Source organism: Taurulus bubalis, assembly GCF_910589615.1.
Source record: "Taurulus bubalis genome assembly, chromosome: 3".
NCBI lineage: Eukaryota > Metazoa > Chordata > Actinopteri > Perciformes > Cottidae > Taurulus > Taurulus bubalis.
This window is the reverse complement of record NC_136591.1, coordinates 19,510,556-19,536,669: the sequence shown is the minus strand read 5'-3', so window position 1 is coordinate 19,536,669 and position 26,114 is coordinate 19,510,556. Positions and strand designations below refer to the sequence as shown.

At 40.6% G+C, this 26,114-nt stretch overlaps 1 protein-coding gene across 1 annotated transcript; it reads right to left on the bottom strand.

Moving 5' to 3' along the window:
- Positions 1–1,634: 1,634 nt before the first annotated feature.
- clvs2 (clavesin 2) lies at positions 1,635–26,114 on the bottom strand (the record flags this gene model as incomplete). Its single annotated transcript, XM_079215334.1, has 5 exons — positions 1,635–1,728; positions 2,586–2,818; positions 3,657–3,767; positions 23,619–23,793; positions 25,726–26,114. 5 exons carry the CDS (start codon positions 26,112–26,114, stop codon positions 1,635–1,637), a joined length of 1,002 nt encoding a protein of 333 aa, XP_079071460.1.

Sequence of the window (26,114 nt, the reverse complement as noted above, 5' to 3'; positions counted from 1 at the left end):
CCGAAAAGCTTTTCCTTTACGTAGTCGCTGAAGACACAAATTACTGCAGCCATTTTGTGATCGCATGATATTGATCTGCAATCAAATCTGTGAATGGATAGTTGAAGGTGTGAGACGTGAGACGTGGTTGAAAGCTCAGGCCAAAGTAAATATGTAGACCTTGAGGTGAAATTATAACTAATACTAATACTGATTAAAATACATTGTTTAGTCGCAATATAAAAACACCAATAAACGCACGTAAATAATGCAAAAAAAACGGTGTGATTTTTAGTAAAAACATGCAAAGAAAATTAAATACCAGTGCGTCTTTTAAATCTTAATAATACTGACATGTTGAAAAAACAGATACGTGGTTACGTTTGGTTGTATCAGAAGTAACACTATTATTGCCAGAAATATAAGAAACGTGTCACAATGCCAGAGGAGATGGTGATACGCTTGCTCTTTCTCTGCTCCTATACAAATAAAAATGTTTCCGTGTACATTTTCTGGCAAAGACATCCTATAACTATTACATTCTCAAAAATATGTTTTGGTCATCTTCAGCCAAACGCGATGTCATCGTTTAAAAACTAAAAGTACAGAACAACAAATCTGTGACATGTGGGTCAGAAAAAAAATAGGAAGAAACTACACAGTATTTATAGAGCCAACTCTTACCGTAAAGGGGATTTGCTTTTCCGAGAGGTAACCGGAGAGAGACCGATAAAGTTTCACAGGAAAGACGCACACAAGCCTCAGTAAAACTCCTAGTAAACCCAGTGCCCGCCTCTCTGCCGGTTGTGTGTCCAGGAGGTTGAACGAGCTCATTATTGTCACCACTACCTGAGCTGGTTTCTCTTCTTTTTTCTTCAAATTACTGTACAAAGAAAAGACGGGGGACTGTGGCCCCCAAGAGCTCTTTGAAGGACGGTTTCCAGCTTTGCAGATGTTATATATATATATGTATATATATATATATATATATATATATATATATATATATATATATATATATATATATATACATACATATATATATATATATAAATACATACATTAATATCTATTTATAAATATTTATATAAATATATTTATTTATAAATATATATATATTAATAAATACATATGTATATATATATTAATAAATACATATATATATATATATATATATATATATATATATACGTATATATATATATATATATATATATATATATATATTATGCACCTGTTGGACTTCACAACTTGTTCTTTCTTTGTTTTCCCGGCTCCACACTGACGGGGGTTGGATTGTTCAAAGATGTCAATTTACGGTTGTTTTGGGGGAGGAGTGGGGGAGGAATTGGCACTTGACAAATAAATAAATGTATAGAACACCATCGGTAGTGTGAGGGAAACGTCCCTCTCGTCTCCAGCTCGTTTCCCATCTTCCAATCAGCTCCTTTAGTTTATTTTTTTTTCTTCCTCGAGTTCAAGAGAAACAAGAATCCAACAGCAGCTGCATTCAGGAGGATTGGTGTGTTTTCAGGGCAGCGTTTGGGTGCACAGGTAAGTCAGTGTGTGTGTGTGTGTGTGTGTGTGTGTGTGTGTGTGTGTGTGTGTGTGTTTAAATGCTGACTATGCCGATTGTGTGTGTGTGTGAGGTTTAGTTAGTCCAGCGAGAGCAGCGGCTGCATGTTGTCTTCTTCGCTCTTGGCTTTGTCCGGTCGCTTCAGGACGCCCGGTTCCACCACCGACTGAGACCTGCAGGGACACGACACTAGGTGAGCGCAGACATCACCCGTTTTAAATGTGCTGCTCTTCGTCTGCTTGCCAAGCGCATTCTGGACCAGCGCTTCTTATTTCATCATCCTCGCTCCATGTTGTGCTAAGATAGGCTATGAGAGGCTAAATAAAGGTCTCTGGAGATTGACTCGCTTTTGCAGCCAGCTTCAAGTGGCCATTTGAGGAACTGCAGTTGTTTGTGCGTTGGCTTAATTTTCTGCACCAGAGGTTTCCACCTGGAATCTACGGTATACAGGTATTTATTAACTTTCAAATAGCAATGCTTAACAGGATAAATACTCTGTTATAAGTTAAAAGCCCTGCATTCAAAATTTTACTTGAGTAAAAGTAGAAAAGTATTTGCGTCAACATATACTTTAAGTACAAAAAGCTTTTTTCGAGGAATGGCCCATTTGAGTGTAACATTATTTTACTGGATTATAATTATTGATGCATTAACGTGTACATTACTTTGATGATGCAGCTGATACAGGTGGAGCTCATTTTAACAATTCTATTTAAGCTGCTGGTGGTCTATTTGTTCATTATATTTAGTATAAATAACATAACTACTGAGTCATCAAAAGTGTCAAATAAATGTAGTGCAGTAAAAAGTACATCATTAGTAGTTTAGTGTTTCTTGTTATTTTACCACTTTAATCTCAGAGAATATTTTTTGGTTAATTTATGACGTTATCCTCCTTTTTACCTACAGAGGCCCTAATAATCAGTTGGTTCAGATCCCTGCAGCAGCTGTGAATATTTTTGAGAATATGTAACACACAAAACAACAATAACTACTCCAGACGAGGAGGCGTTAACGGTGATGGGCTGACCTCTTCATGGTTTTCGGGGACAGGTTTTTCTCCAGGTCCCTCTCAAGGTCTTGCACCGACAGGGTGTAGGACTCCGGACAGTAGTCGGTCTCCTCGTCGTAGGCGTGGTCCAGCAGCGCCCGCGCCCACGTGCCCATATCGTACGGCGGCATCATCCCGCCGAGCTCCGACGGCAAGATCTCGGGGTGGATTAGCAGGTGGAGGCTGTTCAGGTTGTTGCCGTGCATGAAGATCTGCAGAAGGTTCAGACGGCTCCTATCAGGGACTTTGGTTTGAAACGCTTAAAAGCCAAAAGTCACTGGCAAAAAGGCTTACTTTAATATCATTGTTCCATAATTGATCTTTATAGCAAAACAATAGTTCTAATACCAATTTAAAAGTAGGGCACAAGTAGCTCAGTTTTTGTTTTGCTCGACACAAAGTCAATATGTTGTAGACATTTTGAGAAAATAATCGAACCAAATTACTTTTGCTTTTCCCAAAATAAATCTCAATACTATATACTTATTTCCAATGCAGTTAAATCTGCTTCAAGACCGATTCATCACACTATAGAAAATAATATATTTGTTTTTACTTTTGCCACATCAAAACCAGATAAACCATTTTTTTTTAATCAATATTGGAATGTTTTTCTTTCCTCTGGCTGTCACTCTGATGAACAATTAATCAGACTCATCCATCTGCACTACTTGCACTACTCTGACTTCTGGTGTCTTTAATTGACTTTTTGTCTGTGTTGTCTTTAATATATTTTTTATATTTATCTAGTTTATTGTATATTGTGTATGTATATAAGTATGAAGAGCTACGTGAAAGTCAAATTTCATGTATGTGTCAACACACATGGCCAATATAGCTGATGTTGATTCTGATTCTGATTAATTTAGCGTTAACATTTTTTTTTTCTTCTTTTTGGCCAAAAGGTCACGAAATGTGTTTGCGACCATCTCTTTTAGCTCTGTTTTTGGTCTCCACCACCTCCTCTCTAGCTGCTAAGTGCTCCACCGTGTCCACCAGCTAGTCTCTGACTGCGTTATATTAAGAAATATTGATCATATGCTGCCTCACCCTCTTCCTGGTCTTGTCCTTGAGGAAGGGCCGTATCACGGTGTAGAGAGCGTGGATGTACCACGGCTGGTTCACAAAGTGGATTCCTCCGAATCTGGCAGGAAAACTGTCCTGTTGGAGGAAAAAAAAAGAGACACAAAGCGAAATATAATCCCATTATAACCAGATGACTCAGAGACTTAATGACAGCTCTAATCTCTCTGTGTTTTTATCGCAAATAACAAGAGCGCCGGTTTCAATCAAGAGGGGTTTATTTTTCCCCGTCTTCTTTGACTTCCAGCAACTGAACAATGACCTCGGTGAGTCTCCCCCGTCCCTTTTTTCATTAGGTTAGTTTTCTAAATGGGCTCTAATCTCATCGTCGATAGGAAACGGTCTCAACAACGCCGGATGGGAAATGAGTCCTTGTTCCTACAGGTTAGCCCGGAGCTGGCTCCTGAACGCTGGACACATTATGATGATTACACTGTGTGTGTGTGTGTGTGTGTGTGTGTGTGTGTGTGTGTGTGTGTGTGTGTGTGTGTGTGAGTGAGTGAGTGAGTGAGTGAGTGAGTGAGTGAGTGAGTGAGTGAAAGAGAGAGAGTGTGAGTCATTATCTGGCTGTGGTCCAGCAGTGTGGTGAAATTATATTCTGACATAACAAAGCCAGCTGATGCAACAACAACATAAAGGCTCTAGGCAGACGTTCATATAAATATATCACTCGAGCCAGGTTTGTAAATTAGAGTTTGTGAGTGAGGAATGGAAAAGGTGTAGAGAGAAAGTGTTTAAAGGTGGAGACCGCTGCAGAGAGAATAATGCAACGAAGACTTTGGTTGGCGTTCAACGCAGATATTTCAATTGATTTTAGGAATATGACATTTGACGAGTCAGTGTCAAACTAATCTTGTCTGGTAACAAATTGCCCATCTGTTTAATATCATTGTAACGATTTTAAAATATCTTATATTGTTATAGAATAACAATATTATTTATAGAAATTTTTATACTGTATATATATAAATAAATAAATACATATATTTATATATATTGGAATCACTGCTGCTCTATGTTCTGTCAATATTTGGGTGTAGTTTTGAGTCTTGATGTCTCATAAAATTATTGTTTTAGATTTGTCTTATCTATTTTTCATGATTTTAGTAGCTCTCCAGTTTTTTAAAGTGCTTTAATGTTATTTCTAGGATAACATACTATATTTTTAGAATTTTCTTTGATCAAATTTGATGTGATCTGTCTTGTGACATTGCTTTTTTGGACAAGAATATTAAGAATCCTGCTGAAATAAATGTAGTCCTTTTACCGGAGGATTGTTGTGATAACTGTAGTTCTGACATGGTTGAAATAACTACTAAAGGAAGAGGAGTTATTGGGATATAAAAATACCGATAACAAATAGGTCACTGCAGGTCACATGTGTTCTGTTCCGGAGTGAAAAGGTCAAAGAGAATTATAAGTGACAGAAGGAAACAACAGGACGACGTCAAGAACCGAGGAGTGGTTCTTGAAATACAGCCACAGCAGGTTATTTGGTATTTCCTCCCGTGAACTCTGCTGCTTCATTCACTGCTCCGAGAAGATCAACACGATAGAAATGATTTTCAAAGCTCGCTTTGTTGTGGAAAGAACGGCGCCCATCGCCTGCTTTGTGACACCCAAGAAGATTTACCCATTTAAATCTGACCCTGAAGCCACAACATGTGAAACGCAGTAAAGACGCCGACAATCTGGCTGGTGATGGTCTTTTCTTCTGCAGTAATTACACCAATGACTTTAGAATTCATCTTTCTGCGGTTTTATAAACGGAGGAGACTTGAGCACATTGAGCACTTCTTCTGATGTGCTTTTTCCACAAACTGTGTAGAAGAAGTGGACGTAGTCGCCGTGAAGTCACGTGTTAGCGGCAGCGACCTGTAGCCCCACCCTAGGGCATCCCCTGCTTTATGGTCTGTTTGACTCTAAATGACCATCATTTACTAAATAATTATCATGCTGTATTGAAGAAGACTTGAAACGAGAGATTGAGACATAAACTCATGTTTACAATGTTTACTGAGGGAATAAATCAAGAGTCATTTCTATATACTTCTATACAACCAGAGGAGTCGCCCCCTGGTGGTCAGGAGAGAGAATGCAGCTTTAACACATGAAGCATAGACTTCTATACAACCAGTGTGTGGACAGAACCGGAGGTTACTGTCTGGTTTTTGAAGGTGAAAATGAAGAACTAAGTCGAGTATGTTATACTACAAAGGTACGCTAGTTACATGACAATTACATCAATGATGGCTTCTCGATTCACACAGGGATCCTACACATTTGCCACACACACACACACACACACACACACACACACACACACACACACACACACACACACACACACACACACACACAGCCGTAGCTCCATATCCAACTACTATTCAACAACTATTCATTCCTCATGCACAACATTACGCATGGCAGCAGTAACACTGACAGCTGCCATCTTGGGCTGTCGGATGTGTGAAAGCGGTTTTAACCACAACAATCTTTCCATCGCTGCCTTCTGCCCAACGTGACCCGAAACGCAGCATCAGTGCGTCCAGAGGGTGGTGGGAGACACACACACACGCACACACACACACTGCAGGTTAAACACACCGAGTCTCCTCAGAGACGCACTGACACTCAGCGGTAACGACATGTGACGTGTCGACATCCGCTCGAAGCGCGAAGCGAAGCGCAGAGGAAGTCAGCTGACAGAAAAATACTCAAGCAGCAAGTCCACCTTAAGGATACTCAATGTGTCCTTTAACAGATAACCACATGCGCACACACACACACACACACACCCACACACACACACACACACACGTTACACGTGATAGTTTGAGAAGTTAAATACACACTAAACAAAAAGGTCACATAACGACTTAATTATTGAGCTTCAGAGACGCTGATGGGTGGATTTTTGTTCCCCTCGGACAGACACAGGCTAGCTGTTTCCCCCCGTTTCCAGTCTTTCTGCTAAGCTAAGCTAACCAGCTGGTGCCGGTGGCTGTTTGAAGGCTGCACCATCTTGTCATCAACAACCAATTTCTAGCCTTACTGTGAAAAAAAATTCCATTAGAGTTTTCAATAAATAGGATTTCTAACAAAACAAAACAGAAATATAAGTCTGTTGATTTTCTATATTGTTGTTTTCATCAATAAATTCCATTAAAAGAACAACAAATGTTGTTGAAGTCCGATGATGTTGTCAGATGATACTGAGGACGAGAACAGAGAGTCACTAACACTGCCACTAACTGCAATCACTGAATACAATGTATTGACTTTTTGGTAAAAACGGAAAAAGGATTTCAGAGAGAAGCAGACACATGGGTCTAAAATATGCGAATGAAGTATGAAAACAGGTTAAAAAGACAAAAGATAGAAGCTAAAGATACAGTTTAGAGTATGAACCAACACACCACCCGGTGATCGAGACTGAAGACAATGAAGTTAAGGAAAGTAAAGTCTGACTTTTACCCGACTGAGGACCACATTCTTGAAAAAAAGGGGCCCAAATCAGAATAAAAAAGATCATATTCTGTGTGATTTGTGCTGATTATTTTTGTTTGTATTTAGTTTTGAAAAGGTATCAGATTTTTGTTTTTCTTTGTGGGCCCTCGAGGGAAATGCAATCAAACTGGTGTTTATTTAAGAATGTTTTTTATCTGTTTCTTAGCAAATTTACCAGTACTAGTTTTGTGTTAGAGACAACAAAATAATGACAAATAATCATCTCTTGTTTGAAGAAGCAGAAAAGAAACTCAGAACCTGCAGCTTATTTGGAATAACAAACTTTTTTTGTGTGTAAATATTTTTGTCCTGATAAAGAAAGATCAGAAAAGCTGCAAAGACTGAATCCCAGTCTTATGAGAACAAGCGCTCTCAGCAGTCCGCTATTGGAGCGGCTGATGTTAGGTCGTCGTCCACCGATCGGCGTGCGTCAGGGAGGTTGTGGTCGCACGTCTTCTTCCTCCTTGTCTCCGTCTTTCTGCAGCACATCAGCTTGATGAGCTCTCTCCGCTCTACTGTCAGTTCCCATCCGCAGCAGGATGAGTAGACGTGTCCTCCAGTTAAAAAAAACAGAGTGCTTTTTTTTCTTTTTTTTCTTTCAGGATATAAAGTGTAACCCCGGGGTGACGATATTATTTTGCTGCTGGCTTGTTCTTTACACACAAAAAGCACTTTTTAAGAGGAGACGTTCGACTGGAGCGAACGCTGAACTTAAAAAAGAGAAATGAAAAGGAGTGAGTCGTCAGTGAGGCTGACAGTAAGAGACAGAAAAAAACAATGATGCACTTAAGCAGATCAATTTAACCTTTTAGTTAACTTTTCCAAAAGACACACACACACCCTCGTCGCTGTTTTTACTCCCAACACTTTTGAACCAATCAGACATCTCTGTTTCTCCAAAAGTAAAATCATTCATGCTCCTTTCTTTGCTCCTTAGATATTGTTTGACCACCTTTCCCTGTTTTTTTTTTTTTTGGTGGTCTTTTAAGTACTTCCTGGTTCATGAACATATGCAAATTTATGAAAAAAAAGAGATAGTAAAAGACTTCTGCTGCACGTGAGGAATCGAACGTTACCTCACAGCTTCTTTCCTGTTGGTCACACCAATTAAACTGAGCTTCTGAAAGATTATTATTATTAAAATACTGCCGTCTGCACTCAGGAGCTCCGAGAGGAAAGAAGTGAAGATTCTCTCCACCCAAGAGATTAACTTGTATTTTAATGTTTTATATATATATATATATATATATATATATATATATATATATATATATATATATATATATATATATATATAGAGAGAGAGAGAGAGAGAGAGTAAACTGATGTAAACTGAACTGAGCATTCACATCCTGATCCAGTGCTTTATATGTTAAATAGTTGTAAAAGTTCGACTTCTGCGTGGTGGTTTTTATAGTTGTACTTTTATTGCCAAAACTTAACCGTTTATTCACACTATGCCTCTGCTGAGAGATTATAATATTGAATTATCGGCCGCCACCAGATCAAAAGTGAAAGGTAAAGAAAATAGTTTAATTTCTCTGTAGGTTTTTCCTTCCGTAATGCTGTCAGCGACTGTTTATAATTTAAATTATGAGTTTGTCTGTGGCATAAACAAGTGTGGACTCGTGTTCAACAGGGTGATCACGTTAGAGCCTGTTGAGCGGCTGCAGCGCTCTCCCTCAATACTAGACCAATTCCAAAACACAATTGTTGTCCCCATTAGTCACTTTGACACAAAAAACATAGTAAAATAGTGTCCAGGTTGAAAAACACCAAAAGGTACCCTTTAAAGTTCAGGGGAGTGAATCTGCTTCGTGAAGATTTGGGACATCCTGAGAGATTAGAGACGCTGTTGTTTTCTGGTCAAGACACATTCAGTAAACAAACAGAAATCAGATCTTGAATATTGGCAAGAGAGTTTGGCAGCATCTTTCTTCAACACCCCTCGCAAAACCCCTCGTGTTTTTTTATTGAAGTGGGAGAACACTCGGAACGAACGGCTGCAGTCGGAAGATAAAAGGCAGAGAGGAGATCAATACTGCAGCGTCGCGTCAAAAAACTGTTTGTTCGCTCCGCTTCTTGTTTACAGACTCCACTATAGGTCTGGATCACCGGGATTGATGTCAGCGGGTAAACTGGGAGTCAATCGGACTGCCGTCTGAGAAGAAACAGTTGGTCAAAACCTATTCTGTGTCTTTTTCTTGCAGACGTTGTTGGCACAGTTTCCTCAGGAGTCCCAGTTAGTCTTGGTGTTGCGTAACGATGCTAATGCAGAGTGAATCCACTGAGAGTTCGCCGACTGGTGCCGTACTACCGTGTGTGCATAATGTTGTCCACACATCTGCAGACGTTCGGCCTCTGCAAAGAGACAAACGCACTCCCCTCGTAACGCTCGATGAAAAATTCATTAACGAGTCATTTAGAATTCAGTTTTACATTCAGTCAAAAATCCAACCAGGAGACGATTTACCAAACTCAAAGTCAAGCTTTCTTACGGTAGTGATTCATCTGCTTTCTATCTAAGTATCCGTTTGATTAGGTGAGTATTCAGTTAGAATATAAAATGTCACAAAGCTGTGAAAAATAACATCATCTTGTTTGTCTTGGTGCTGAAGCTCAGGGGGATGAGTGGTTGTCCCGCAACCACAAGGTAGCCGGTACGATCCATAGCTCACATGTCGAAGTGTCCCTGAGCAAGACACTGAACCCTCAACTGCTCCCCGGGCGCACAGGTCTTCCCACTGCTCCCCATCCAGGGATGGGTCAAATGCAGAGAAGAATTTCCCCAAGGGGATTAATAAAGTGCATGTTTCTTTCTTTCTTTCTAAACACAGAAAATACATGTTAAACATCATATTAATAGAGCTTGATGCAACATGCTGATTTGTAGCAGGCATATGTTTAATAAAGTTGACCATCTTATCATCTTGTGTTAGCATGCACACATGTGCTAGTTATCTAGTTATAAGATTAATATGCACTAAAGATAAAATGGCTTAAAACCACTATTACTGTTAATCTGTGTCTGTATTTATATTCTGCCGCAGTGTGTACACAGTGAGCAGCGTCACACTATTATTAATTATGCATAACTCACATCATACATATACGGTAATGAACTCGCTGACAGGCCGAGTCTTTGGAAGGCGGAAGAGACCCAGAAATGTGTTTTCATGTCTCGGCGCAACTAAAGGAAGCCCATCTGGAGGAGAGGGCAGAGCAGATAGCGTGGCAGGCCGACATGTTGCCGTGGCAACGTGGCAATGGTGGGATGTTCCGGGAGGAGGGTGGAGGAAGAAAGAGGAGTAGGAGGAGGAGGAGGGAAGGGGTTCGATATCATGCATCTGGCTGCTGAGGAAGAAGAAGATGCGAAAGAGAAATGTGAAAAATGTGACAGCGGGAAGGAGATTTTTTGGAGAATTTCTATCACTATTTAATAAAAAATGTTGGACGACATTGTCAATATGAATAAACCGTATGATTATTGAGTTCCTCTTTGAACAGAAAGATGAAGCACGAGCTTCAGAATATGCTTTTTTTCTCCAGAAACTCAAAATCACATGAAGAACGTTTTCTCTGACGAACAATGATGGAGTGACTGAATAGAGTGAGAGAGAGAGAGAGAGAGAGAGGGAGAGAGAGAGAGAGATGTTGTTTAAGAGAGAGGGGGAGGGTAAAGAAAACAAAAGTAAAAGGGGTGGAGAGGCCAGAGGGGACAGAAGAGGAGGAGGATGAGGAGGAGGAGGAATCACTTTCTAGGACGTGGATTCTCCCTTTAATCAATGTTCAGTCAATTGTACCGCGACAGGAAAATTACATTTTCTTTCTTGAATCAATGAGTCCAATTCCTTTTTTTCTTTTTCTGTTTTTACTCTTCTATTTCAAGTGAAGTGGAATTTGAGCTCTTAAAAAAAAAGGAGAAAAAGGTCAAGATGTCAGATGAAAGGGCATTACTAAATATAACAGGAAAGGTGTTGATTAAAGAACGATCTTTTTCACAAACGCTTTTTGTCAGGACCATTGTGTGTTTACCTCTGTTCCCCCAAGTCTCCTTACCTCATGTGTCTGTCATCCCCCTGTTTGTTTTGTTTTGCCATGTGCTTGTTGTGTGTTCTTGGTCCTACCTCCAGATGCCGCCCATGGCCACACCCCCGAGCGGTGCACAGCTGCGGCCAATCTGGCTCATCACTGGCTCCATATCAACCCTGGTCCTGCAGACCTGGGTTGTCCGTCTGTTACGTCTTCTGCCCCGGTAGGCGTCACTGCCGCCCTGTGAGGGTCTCCATTGTCTTAGTTGTTCTCTAACTCCCTCTCTCCTCGCTTCCAGAGTACCTGTTTGTCTGCCCTCTTCCCCGGTGTCAAGCCACGGGACTTACACATCTGCCACATCAGCCTCCAGCGTCGAGCCACGGGACTCATGATTGTGATTTGCTGCTTCTGTGTCGGACCTCGGGCTCCACACTGTCTGGTTGTGACTGAAATAAAACTCCTTTCACTGATACTGTTCTCCTGTGGTCTGCATCTGGGTCTTAACATTGTGCTCCCATGACACTTTTAAACCCAATGCACTTGAAATATAAAAAGTGTTTGAGCTCAACAACATCGTTGGGATTCATCCTCTGGGGACCACGACGTCTGAAGCAAACGTCATCATGTCAGAGAGATATTTTCACTCTGGACCAGCGACACCTTTTTCCTAATTGTCGGCAAGAAATAAGGATGCACTGATTTGATTCCTCGAGTCATTTTAACCCTTTATAGGGCACTCATTGAAATACTTTGAAATTCAAAATGTCAACCCTAGAGTGCTATTGGAGGACAACAATACCCATTTACTGTTTTATTTTTAGATAGAAAATTAACATCAACGAAGGCACCATATTTGGTTCCTTGCCTGTTTGTGGTCAAAATAAATACAATAAGTGTATATAAAATACAAGAAATACACATACAAGGTGAAAGGAACATGTATTTCATAATTATAACATCCCTTTTAGAAGATTAAAAGATTAAAACAAGTGCTGGGCCCTATTTTTCGTACCTGGCTCAACACAGTTGAGCAAATGTCCTATTATCCATTTGCATCCATCTTAAATTAGCGAGATGATTGACGTCAGGCTAACTCTGTTTCTCCACGGAAGATCCGTACTGAAACTGTCTCGTTAATTCTAACCCGACGTCAGTCATCTGGATAAATGTGCGTGCCCACTCTTCTTCAGAAGGGATAATCATTTTGGGGGTGGCTGTAGCTCAGGGGGATGAGTGGTCATCCCACAACCACAAGGTAGCCGGCTCGATCCCCAGTCCCCCCATAGCTCACATGTCGAAGTGTCCCTGAGCAAGACACTGCTCCCCATCCAGGGATGGGTGAAATGCAGAGATTTTCATTAATTAATTAATTTAATTTAATCGAGCACTAACAGTACAATTGGCAAATACCTTTTTTTTTCCTCCGCGGAGAAAGAGGAGATGATCATGAACACATATGAGGATTTCAAGACCATAATCATGGCAAAATCTAATGCTGCATTCACAGCATTAGATTCGCAACGCTTTTGAATTTTTTTGTGTGTGAACGCAGCTTAACAGCGGCCCCGCTGCGAGACATAAATGTTGCAAATATATCAGACAAGTTAAATGCGTCAGTGTTGGTAAAATGTATCGGCTAATTTTAAATGCTTCATCACCCAACTCAATCAGATTATATTTATTTAAAAGTAGTATATGAATAGATATATACTTATGAGTATATATGTACTTTATGTGCCTATGTATCATGTACTATATATGTGTATATACAAATATGTGTAGATTACCATATAACTAGGAGTTTGAATATGTGTATGGGCGGATCAGTATGTATGTATTATTCATAATCAGAAATTCAATCAATTGAAGCAGTGAAAATAAATTGTGTATGATTCTCTCTGTATTCTTCTTACCACGAGTTCACCTTAATCATGTTCTACAATAATGATATATATGGTGTACTAATAACACTGTCATATAATTATGAGTGCTTTCAACACATCCATAAGTTTCTTAAGAGCTAAATAAACTTAAGAACATTGCGGCATGCAGCGGCTGATAGTCTATGTCTGTGAGACGGTCAATCGGCTGCGCCTGTGGTGATCAATGTCCGCGGCTCGAAAAGCTCTCGTAAATAAATTATTTCTTGCCGGCAAGATCTATATCGCCGCGTACAGGAAGTCATGATGATGTAAAGGATGGATCCTGGCGATCTGAAATAACTCTCTCCCTATAAAACTAATATAACTAATATCCCTCCTTCATCAATGAGGAAGTGAGCTGCCTTTTTTGTCCGGTGGGAGTGTCCAGTTTATCCAGTGAAGTTCAGTTAGCCTGCCCGGGAGCAGGTTTAAATTTTTGGCTGTGTTGCTATGGTGATTTATCTAATCTTGCTTCGAGAAACCGAAAAGCCTGACCTGCGTCATCTTATCCTGACAATTTGCCCGCTAACTCAGTAAGCCAGGCACGAGAAACAGGGCCCTGGTCTCCAGCAAAACAACAAATCCGAACCAGCCTTGATTAGACGTCACATCATTTGGACCTGACTCGATGCCATCGACTTTGTTTTACTTCACAGTGATGGCCGCCTCAAAGCGGCTACTTGATTTGGCTTTAATTGTCTAATTAGGCTGCAGCCTCGTTATCCTCCCGTCTGCAGAAAGCTCAGGGAGACGACTTCTATTATCAGCCAACAGGTTCTCTCTCGCAACTCGGCACATACGGACGTTACTTTCTAACGCAATAGCGGCATTTTTGGGAAATTCAGACAAAACCACTGAGGAGGAAAAGATAATGGTTAAAATAAGTCACGACTGCATTTTATTTCTTAGACTGCAATGCAACTTTTATTCTATTTTTATAGCTTTTTAATGTTTTACTGACTGTTTTTTTAATGTTTTAATGAATGTTCTTAATTGTTTTTACATTTGTTTACTTCTGCATTATGTTTTGATGCTTTTAATGGTTTTATGTGAAGCACTTTGAATTGTCTTGTTGTAAATGTGCGTTACAAACTTGCCTAGCCTTAAGTAAGTAAGTAAGTACGTTTTTTTTGCGTAACTTAAGACGGATGTAAAAATCCTCTTTATTCAGACGGGAAAAGCTTTACATGAGGAGACACACATGCAGCTTCAGTGTCAGGCCAGAAATCCATTACTGAGTGGCAGGTTGCTGGTCTGAGGTCAGCGGGGTCGGGCTGTGACGGATCACCTTAACATCTCTGACCACAGAAACAGGTCTCGTGTCTGTGCTTGTTCACAGGAACAAAAACACTGCAAACATAATAAGTCTAAAGTTATAAAATAATACAATTTACAACATGCTTTATGTTGTGCAAAGTTTGAGCTTTCATAAAGAAATAATGGTAATATTAAAAAGATGGGAACTGTGAGATCCAAATATCCAAAATAAATGTAAAATTATTTGATTTCCTTCATCTTATTCTATCAAAAATATGTAAGGTTAAATGTTTATGTCTCTGTCATGATTATATGTAAATGATGTTGTTTGAACGTTCTGGAGAAACGGTGAAACTACTTTGATTGTTTCGAGAAGAACAAACCCAAAAAAGAAGGTTTTGCAGACTTGAAGCTTTAATCCCTCCGTAACGTTGTAATCCTGCAGGATTACGAGCCGGAAAGGTTTGAATCCCATACCGCTCACGTCTCACCTCCTGTGTTTCCACAGACGCTTTCATATAATCTCTTGTATGGCGGAGTATTAAAGACATTTAGGTGGAGCCGTGTACCGTGCTGCATGTTATGTTAAAGCCGGGCCACAGAGAGGGTCAACGGGAACCCTGTCACGACCCTGATTAATTATCTGAACTATCAACTATCGGACGGACTTCTGGCACGTCGAAGATTTTTTGAATCTTCAGTTTGAGCACTTCCGCTGTCAAAAGATCAACCACAGACGTATCATAGCGGTGTTCTCACTAAACGTCCCGTAGGATGACTCGTAATGTTTTGACTTTTGTTGACTTCCTGTGCTTCTCCTCCTGCTCGATCAAACTTAAAATATTGATTACGCAAATTTACAGAGATGGTCATGATTTCACCATAAACACTCAAATTCCCCAGAGGATCAACCCCGTTACAATTTCCAAGAGCATTTCCTCCAAACTCACACTAAAAATATCACTTATTGCGCAGAAAATATAATATTATCTACCGGCCATCTTGATCCGCTATCGTGCCGATAATCCCTCGAATATCTTCGTGCAACATTCACGACAAACGGAACAACTTGAATTGATGGTATGTCGTTTAATTCTGTTGAACAGCTGCAGACACTTTGGACGAGCGGTGAGAGTTTAACTAAAGTAACCAAAGCTTTGTTGCATGTTTTTTACCACACCTCCCTGTCCACACATTTTCAGCCTGCCTCTTGACAAGTGACACACAAAAAATAGGAAAAACAAACAAACAAAAACTCTGTGGTGTTTATGTGGGTGTGATGAGCAGCAGGGATCCAGACTACTGTACCCGTCTCTGATCCTCCAGCATACTGTGTGCTACAAATGTGGATCCCCAGGCATGTGCCCTACATGCTTTTTTGTATTTCCATGCCGAAGAGGAAATCACAAAGGAGGCAGATTGAGCCGCATCGACACGGAGGACGAGATGAAAGATAAACAGGAAGGATTTTAGATTTTCTTTCGTTGTAATAAAAAAGGGGGGATTCAAGAATGTGGTTATATATCTCATTTTAGGATGTTGAAGTGTAGTTTTTCAAGATAACGTCGTCACGCTCAGTTTAGAGCGATTCAATCGTGAAATATTACTTCAAAGTAACGAGTCTGGATTTGTCACCGTTACAGATTATATCTATTTTCTTTAGCTGAGGAGTGGTTTGCATGATCGTCATGCTGAAAATCCCAAAAGACGACATTTGGCTTTTTCTAAGAATAGTTCCATCCTAAAGAAATAATGCAAGACAAAAATATTAAATTGAACCAAGACGAGGAAACCCAGTATATGGCTGCACCGTGCACTATGTGTACCAATGTGTTTAAGTACATCGATGGTCTCAGTAGTATTTGCTCTTAAGGTCACGGAGGTAGCACCTTGTGTGAAATGGTTCAACTTTCCTTTAATTAACAATACAAAGCTGCTGATGCACACAGACGTTACCTGAGCGGTGTGTTCAGCGTAAATCAAACTGCATCAAACCCTCAAGCGGCAGGTGAGTCTGACTCAGCTGCTTCCAAACACTTACCGCTCCTTAAGGTCCATGAGCCGACCTGCTGAGACCGACGTGACTCACTGGGGCTGTTTAACAACATTTAGCTCTCAGTGTGTGTGTGTGTGTGTGTGTGTGTGTGTGTGTGTGTGCGTGTGTGTGTGTGTGTGTGTGCACGTGCGTGGCTCAGCTCTACTATTCCCATGTACTGTGAATGTTGATGTTTATTTATTTATTTGTTTGTGTATTTTACAGAGATTGTTGTTCCGGAGGAAAACATACGGCACCAAATGTATAATATTATTACTTTTTTTTGGTTGTAACTGCTTTTCAGTTGTTTGAAGTTTTGTCTTAATGCGTTTGATTCCTGACTATAATGTCAAATAATGAGACGTCTATTTTTATTTAGATTTTCAACAAATCCCATGAAGAGATTAAAACCAACAATTTGTCTCTCTCTAAATACATCCTTGGCCCCAAAAGCCTTTGGATCCCACTGAAGATATAAATCAAAACGTTTTGTAAAAAACAAACAAAAAACAAACAATTTCCTAAAACATCTACGCTCTGCAGTTTTTAGCAAACACTACTCAAACACGAGAAACAAATGCATTTGTAAGGGACTATTTTCAGCGGCGGAGTAATCCCCATTTGGTGCACTGTGAAGTATTTGAGGCAGCAGGATTTGTTTTGTTGACAATGAAGAAAATAAATCTAGTTACAATCTTTAAATGTGTTTTCCTGTCCACATACATCCTCAATGATTTTTGTAACGTGTTTTGCCGCATTTCATTTGTCAAATCAAATCAGATTGCGCTTCTTCCTTCCATTTGCTGCATCAGAAGAGAAGCAGCCATTTGTGTGAGTGCAGTTGGGAATGACTCAGGGCTCAGCTAATAGCCCACATTAATAATTCAGGCTCTAATCTGTGTCTGGAGAGCCGTCAGAAGTGTGTTATATGTGGATGCTTCACGCTGATGCACTTGCTTGCGTCCACAAAAAAGGTGGAAGATTTTTCCCGACGTACGACCGTAACCGCTGACACTGCGGATGACTAATGTTTACAGAGAGTGGAGGAGGTGGGACAAGCCTCCTGCTTATGTAGAAATGTCATATTTATTTACATCTTACTCGAAACATAAAGACAAATAAGAAGAAATATTGCTCACACTGATTTACATTAAGTTATGTTATCACAATTTATTATTAAAGCTAAATATGATTAGATATCCAGCATTACTGTTCAACCTTCAGGATCATAAACTCGTTGATTGCAGGTACAATTTATAATAAAGAAAATATATAAAACTATAGTATTTCTGGGTGCTAATTATAAACTGTATATAGGAAGTCACCCGTTGGTTAGTGGACCGTTGGTTAGTGGACTGATGTCTTGAAGGCTCGAGTTCCGCGATTTTGCCATCGTCATCTTAGCTTGATTGCAACCTATCAATCACAGCAAGCCCCGCCATAAAGCATACCCTGCTAAATGGAGCATCATTTACTCATAAACTCATGTTTACAATGTTTACTGAGGGAATAAATAAAAGAGAGCAGTAGAGTGATTTTCTCATAGACTTCGATACAGCCAGAGGAGTCGCCCATGGTGGTCTCTGTTCGCTAACGTTGCGCCGGGTTTGAGATCCACTGGAGGAAACCCTGACGGAGTACACCAGGCAGACACACAGCTGACAACCTTTTAGCTAAACTAATTGACGAGGTGGAGACTAACTGGGAAAGTGGCTGCATGTGTCCGCGACATTGCCTGTTTTGCTCAAACACTGCAGCTGGTGATGAATAATGGATTCAACCTGTTTGTGCATCCTTTATCGTTGCAGCTGAGCGGCTCGTTAGCACTTCAGCCACAGCACCCCTACATGCAAAGCACGAACGTCAAAATCAGCATGAATTACACACTGGATAAGGCAAAAGTAGATTGCATAATGTAATGGCGATAGAATAATGAACCTAGCAGCATTTAGATTGATTCCCAATAAGCTTCACTTATTACCACCGGGTACGATCTCTCGGAGCAAAGGGAGCTACCTCTACATTTTGCAATGGGGATCAATTACAATATAATATATTTGATTATATTTCTTGTTTTTTCCCTGATTGGGGAATCAGAAAATGTGTCGGTAGTAGTAGTAATGCCACTAGGAAACTACGTGAGGAAAAGTTGTTTCTCATCTTTAGTTGTAATTTGCCAATTGAACGATAACATATAAACAAAACAGCTGTTAAATTATAATCACCATCTTTTACCCTCAGGGATTAGATTTCCTCCTCTAAAGTTGTCGCCTTAATGAAAAACCAGAAATATAGGATGAAAATTTCACGTAACATTCAAAGAAAATGCGTCTTTGAAAGTTTGGCATCATTCACGAGCAACATTTCTCTCTTGAAACACTTCCCCTTAGATTCCACATTGACTAATGGAGCCCAGCAACAAATTGGCAGATGATTCACAAGGATGTTGAAAAAGCAATAACACACACACACACACACACACACACACACACACACACACACACACACACACACACACACACACACACACACACACACACACACACACACATACAGGCAAGATGTTAATTTTAATAAAGCCGTTAACGTCGTACTGACAAATGAGAGGACGAATGCGTTTTCACGCCGTGAAAAAAATCCCCAACAGACGCTTGCTTATGCCGTGTTCACACCGGACGCGACGCGAATTTGCGGCGCCGCGTCCACCGCGGAAGTTTACTCGCGCGAGTAGAAAGAGGGTGTTCACACCAAACGCGAATTTGCGGTGCGACCAAAGGGGCGTGGCTTAGCTCTGTTGCTTGCCTCTGTGAGAGACAAGCGACGAAGCTTTCATTTCCGCTATCGACCATGGAATAAATAACCACTAGTTCTGCTTTATATTTGTTGTGGAAGTCCCAAGTATGTCGGAACATGAAACGCCCTCGTATTTGGGTTCATAACATCATCCGTAGCCGCACACAGCTCGGTGAATTTCACCGACTCCTCCAGGAACAGCGTCTCAAAAGTCAGCTTTATTTGTCAATTATTCCACATGTGCAAACGTACTGAATATTTGTTTCTCTCCTATCCAACATAAAGTGAATATAGATAATGATAATAAAGTGCAAAATAGATTTAAAAACTTAACATTTAGACAACATGTATTAAGAAAACTTAATATTGTTTTTCTTAGTTTGCTAAAAGCAACATAGACCAGCTGTTTGTGGAAATGACTGAGCGTTTAAAGAATAAATGAAACCTCTGTAAAGATCTGTGGGCCGTTTTTAAAGGATTGGCTGAGAGACGCTCATCATGGGAAAACGTAGCACAGCGTGGCCTGAACAAGTTGGTGGATGTTGTCGCTCCCTAAACCGTCTCCATGCAGCACCGGTCTCAATGACTCAAAATGACCTTTTTTGCGGACGTTTCAGACTCTGCAAGTACAAATTGAGCAGCTGGAGGAGGCTCGGATCAAAGCCAGCAGCCGAGTGTCCAACCACAAACAGGCCACCCAGCTACTGCAGACGGAGCTGCAGGACAGCCGCGCTCGGATTGAGGAGAAGGACGGCACGATCCAAACCCTCAAGAGCAAACTGCGGCAGTCTGAGGTTCATTTAAAACTTCATTTTCAGTCCCCCAAAAGCCGCCTCTTCTCTTTCTCGCATTCATACGTTTACAGATGCTGTCCTAATATTTGTATTATTCTACTTTAGAGAAATGCATCGCCCAGCACTGTTGAGCTGGAAAACCTCCGGACTAAGCTGTTCAAGGTGGAGGTGGAGTCGAGTGCAGCATCTGATAAACACAAACAAGAGTAAGAGCCCGATGCATCGACTTCAGCTGTTTTTTAAAATGTGTGCGGATGGTAAAAGATGCTCCGCTGTCATTGATTAATTCTCTTTATTTAAAAGTGACCATGTGCAGTTCAAACAAATGTCACCATTTGATGCACTGTACCAGATTAGAGCTTCAGCTAATTTGCATCTGTAGTCTCTTGATGGGTCATAACAAACAACACAAACGGTACAGGATGAAAGACACAATACAACATTATACGTGGTGAGAAGAACACGCAAGACGCAAAATACAAAGCACAAAGCTACAGAGCAGCACAAAGTTGCCTGTGCATTGTATAGTTTTGTCAAACGTTTCATCTGGTTGATTAGTGAAGTAATATTTCTTCCCTCCGACACATTGAGGTCGTGAGCTGAACAACCGCTGTCCTCTTTAGTAATAAGGACTGGATTTTGTCCTCCTCAGCATCCAGAGGATGAGTTCACTGCTGAACGAAAAGGAGGAGTCTGTGAGGAAGCTGAAGGAGCTGTTGAGGAAAACCCAGCAGGAAGGAGAGGACTCGTGTAAGTCAACTGTCTGTCTTTTTTAAATTTTATTTCCATCCTCTAGAGATGTAGTTATTCTGCCTGCAGCTGAGATGTTTTCAAATCTCTTTCTGAACCTATGAGTCTTGTGCAGGGAGTAAAAACACAAGTTTAGCGTAAATGTGTAATTTCTGCTCTCCAAATCAATAACTTCTACACACAGACAGGACATAATGTTGAACAGCGATACATCCCTGAATGTATTTTTTTTTTTATACAGTTAAAGCTGTAAAAAAAATAATAGCTTCAGCAATGCAGCATCACACCTGTGTAATGCCGTGTTCACACCGGACGCGGCTCGAAAACTCGCGCTGCGTCCACCGCGGAAGTTTACTCGCGCGAGTGAAACGAGGGTGTTCACACCAAACGCGAAAAATCGCGGCGCGAAGGGGGCGTGGCTTAGCTCTGTTGCTTGCCTCTGTGAGAGACAAGCGACGAAGCTTTCATTTCCGCTATCGACCATGGAATAAATAACCACTAGTTCTGCTTTATACTTGTTGTGGAAGTCCCAAACATGTCGGAACATGAAACGCCCTCGTGTTCGGGTTCATAACATCATCCGTAGCCGCACACAGCTCGGTGAATTTCACCGACTCCTCCAGGAACTCTCGCGTATCTCCGTAAAACGATACCAATTATGCCATCCACCATGGAAATAACCACCAGTTCTGCTTTATACTTTTTGTGTAAACTCCACATATGTCGGAACATCAAACTCCATGGTGTCTGGGTTCATACTATTATCTGTAGTCCCACAACAGCGTCTCAATGAAGCCGCTGTCAGCGCTGGTTCAGGCGGAGCAGCAGCAGTTTCATTCAGAAACGGGGAGACGGCGGTGGTGACGGGCGGAGCTTCTCAACGCTGATTCTCAACGCTGATTCTCAACGCTGATTCTCAACGCTGATTGGCTGCCGCAACTTTGCGTCACGCGATTTCTCCGCCAGAGTTGGGATAATTCAACTCACGCGAATTTGCGCCGCGTCCTTCGCTTTGTTCGCCCCAGGTCAAACGTTCTGTTCTCGCCGCCTCCAACGCGTCTATCTCGCCGCACATTCGCAAATTCGCGCCGCAGCGCGTCTGTGGATTGACTTTACATGTAAACTGGTCGCGCCGCAAATTCGCGTCGCGTCCGGTGTGAACACGGCATTACAAATCCAAAGAGTCCTCTGAGTGCCACACACAAGGAAAAACTGGACTCCCATTAGAGAATGCGAGAGCTGAATGAAACCAAACTGACAACCGCTCCACCCGCCAAACTAGCCTTGAGCAGCGCCGCCCGGCAGCAGAGCCGTGTGATTGAAATGGAAATGTGATTATTGCTCTAAAAACCATTTCACGGCTTTAACGCGCTGCTCGACTCGTTCTCAAGTGGAACGTTTTGACTGCAGAGTCGAGGCCGCAGGTTTGTTCTGCCAACACCAGGAAATGAAAAACTCTATGAAGTCAAGAAAGGCCGAAGAGTTCTCTTTTCTCTTTTTTCCCGGGCTGGAGGAGCCGGGGTCGGAACGGATTTTAGGATTAGAAGACAATCCGCTCGCATCTCTGATCCACACATTGACGTGTGAATGGATGAGTAAAACTAACAGGACGTGCACCCAGGTAACTTCTGTCCGTGTCTCCTGTGAGACTAAAATTAAACATTGTGACCATTCGGTATAGTTGGTTGTTAAGACAGGAGACCCGTTGGTGTCGTTAGTCACATGACTCGGTCGTCACTTGGTAGTCACGCCATGAAACCCCAAAGCAGTCTCCTCTGAGACTTACATCGGAAAAGAGATGTATGTAACGCAGCAGATCTGTGAATATCCCTTATTTAAGTCAGTGGGTCCTGAAAGTTGTAAATTGGTGACAATAACTGAATACAGAGATATTTTCTTTCCTCCATTCACGTCAATGAGAGCGAGGCTGGACCAAGGGCTTGGAGGCGCGGCTAAAGGGAGCTTTGCTTAATGGACTCAAAAGACAGCCTGAAGATCCAGGTCGTTTTATTCTTAGCTGGAGGACTTTTTATTTTGCTTCATGCACCACGGAGCAACTTCCATAAGAATGAACCGCCTCTAGCGCTGCATTCAGCTCCCTGTATACATCCACGAGTCAACCACGAGCTTTCCTAAACATTACCTAAACCTGACTTCCTGTAAAAAGAGAAGTTTATTTTGTAAAGACACTATGCATGAAACGGTTTAAAGCTCACGAGCTCTGAGCAAGTGAGAATGTGTTGCAGGGTAGTGCCGGGAAGGGTAATGTTTATTTTCAATACTGTCAATTGTATTAACAAAATCTTTGGCATTCTTCAGTCAATAAAATGTCAGAAAGTTGTAAAACATCAGGTCAAAGGTGACGTCTTCAGATTGTTTCATCCAATCAACGATCCACAACCCGAAGATGTTTAATTTACACTTAAAACATTAGCTGGTTCCAGTTTCTAAAATCTTGAACTGCTTTTCTTTATAGTTTTTGTAAAATAATTGATTATCAATACAACTTTTTTATGACAAGTTTGTTTGCTTTCATATCATTAAGCACCAGTATGATTGTGATGTGTAAAATGTACATTCATTTGTCTTTTACATGCCAACTGGTGGTGCTTTTTTAAAATAAGTCAGTAAGACCTAAATGACGAAATAGGTCATTTTTGAAAATAAAGTCTAGACAACTAAACTAAAACTACTTGGTATAAAGTTTATAGTCACAATAAAATTAAAATAAACAATGTCTTGGGATGCAAACCACAGTCTCCAGTATTAAAGTCCTTCACTTTCCACACCCAACCACTAAACCAACAACAACAACACCAACAAAGCCTGAGCTCACCTGCAGCCCCTCGATGGCCAGCCGCAGCATACTGGGAGTCAGCTTGGACGCCTGCTTGAAGGTGAAGTTACTCCAGTCGATGATGAGGATGAAACCATTGACCTGCAGCTCCGGATCTTCTATCATCGACTCCAACGACAGCAGGATCGCCCTCAGTATGTCCACAAATGTGTATCTGAAGGAAAAAACAAGACAAGTTTGTATTTGCCAGAGGAGTGGAGAGAATATCATAGCTTGTAATTGACTAAATTAAATTCTGAAACAGTTTGTAGCTCTACTCAGGGCAAGTAATGCGTTATAATTCTTATGTAACCCATGTAATCAATTTGCATGTAATCCTCGTAAGTGTAATTTACAAAGTCCACACAGGGAGGGAAGTTGGGGACTTGCACCCAGGAGACTGCTGTTCGTGTCCTGTGTGAAACCCAAAAGTTTAAAGAATACTTTACCCCAAAAAGAAAACTGTTGTCTTGAATTCTTGAAGAAAACATATTTTTTTCTGGGATTCCTCCACCAAGAATGAAAAAAATAACAAATAATAAAAAAACTGCTTTATAATGGAGGAAAATGGAGGCCAAATTTTATTATTTAGAATTTCTTGCCACGACAGTTGTCATGCTTGCGTCTGCACACTGTAAATCCGTGCATGAGACGGTGTTAGAGGAAGTGTTTAAAAAAAAAAAAACTAGATTTGGGTGAAAATGCATGTGTTTTGGGGTAAATAGTGAGTATACGATTGTGTAAGCGAGACTTGGATTTAACTGCATGAGTTGTGTGAGAGTTAGTAAATAGGATGTGCGATGTGTGTAGTTTTGCGGCCTCCATTTCATTCAATTCCTCAAATTTACTCAGTTTTTAGCCGTTTCTGGATTCGCTGTTTACCGTGAAGACATGCTGGAAAATGTTTAAGGTTTAAGTATTCCTGAAAAATACTTCTGTAGCTACTTTAATACAAACATTTACTTATTTATTTAGGTAACTTCTGTACTAAAGTAACCCCATTTCGGAAGTTAATTTAACCCAAACTTGATGATCTCCTCCTAAGCCTAACCAAGTAGTTTTGTTCCCTAAATTATGTGTGTTAAGTTATACAAACCCTTGTATAAGGAAACGCTGAGTCAGATTTTATAATGCAAAGAATCTCGCTCAACATGTATATAATATATATATATATATATATATATATATATATATATATATATATATATATATATATATATATGTGTGTGTGTAAATATAAAATATATAAATAAATCTTGATATATATATATATATATATATAAAATATATAAATACCTAAAAATAAATATTGGTATATATATACATCAATATAAAATATATAAATACAAATGAATCTTCATATATATAAATAATTATAAAATATATAAATGAATACAAATAAATCTTGATATTTATATATATCAATATTTATGTTTTATGTCGTGTGTTTAAGTTGTTAGCCAATATATTGTAATCAGATTTTGCATACCCTCAATAATCGTTGGTTTTGTTGCATCAACCTAACTATTGGTTTTGTTGCATCAACCGAACCATTGGTTTTGTTGCATCAACCGAACCATTGGTTTTGTTGCATCAACCTAACTGTTGTTTTGTTGCATCAACCTAACCATTGGTTTTGTTGCCTAAACCTAATTACTACGTAGTTATTTTAAGGCCAACCGTGATGTTTTTTTTCCAAAACCTAACTAAGTGTTTTTTGGTTGCCTGAACCTAAATTTCGCTTACATAAGTGAAGTCGTCCCAAAAAATGAAATTGTACCGAGGGACACGAAAAAGTCAGCCAGGCCCTAAAAGTGGAAAAACTGAAATTGGAGGCTGATGTAGCAGCAGATTACTGCACATTTATTTTATGTGTCCACATGGCAATTCATGTATTTTTCCACAACTGATTAGAGAAGAAAGTTGGTTTCCTGTTGTTTCCTGATGAAAGGTCATTTTGTGGTGCTGAATGGAAAGCTCTACAAACCAGACTCCAATTAATTAATGTGGATTTTAACACACAGATTCTCTTCTGTTCTTTATGTGTTTTCTGTCCGATCAGATTACACAGACTTTACAGCCCCATCACCAGCAGCCTCTTTATTACCTGCTCTGGTCCCAGTTGGCTGCAAATAGGACCAGTATTTTCCTGCCGTATCTGTCTAGATTGGACAGCACGCCGGGGAAGCCGTCCTTCAGGGCCTGCTTGATGCCCGGGTCCGTCGCTTTCAGGTTCTTGAACATGTCCAGGTTCTGCTGCCGGTACTCAAAATACTGGGCGAGCAGCCGAAACGCCTCGAAGTGGTTGAACTTCCTCGCTCGGAGGAATCTGAGGATGAAGGGGTCGTCTGTCCTGAGGAAGCCGATGTCCGGCCGGGTGATGATCATGTCCCGGACCTCCTGGATGTCCTGGTGTAAAGTCTCCGGGTTCTCCTTCAGCTCCACCTTGGCCTTCTCCAGGGTCTCTGGAGAGAGGCCAGCCTGCAAGTGAGTCAT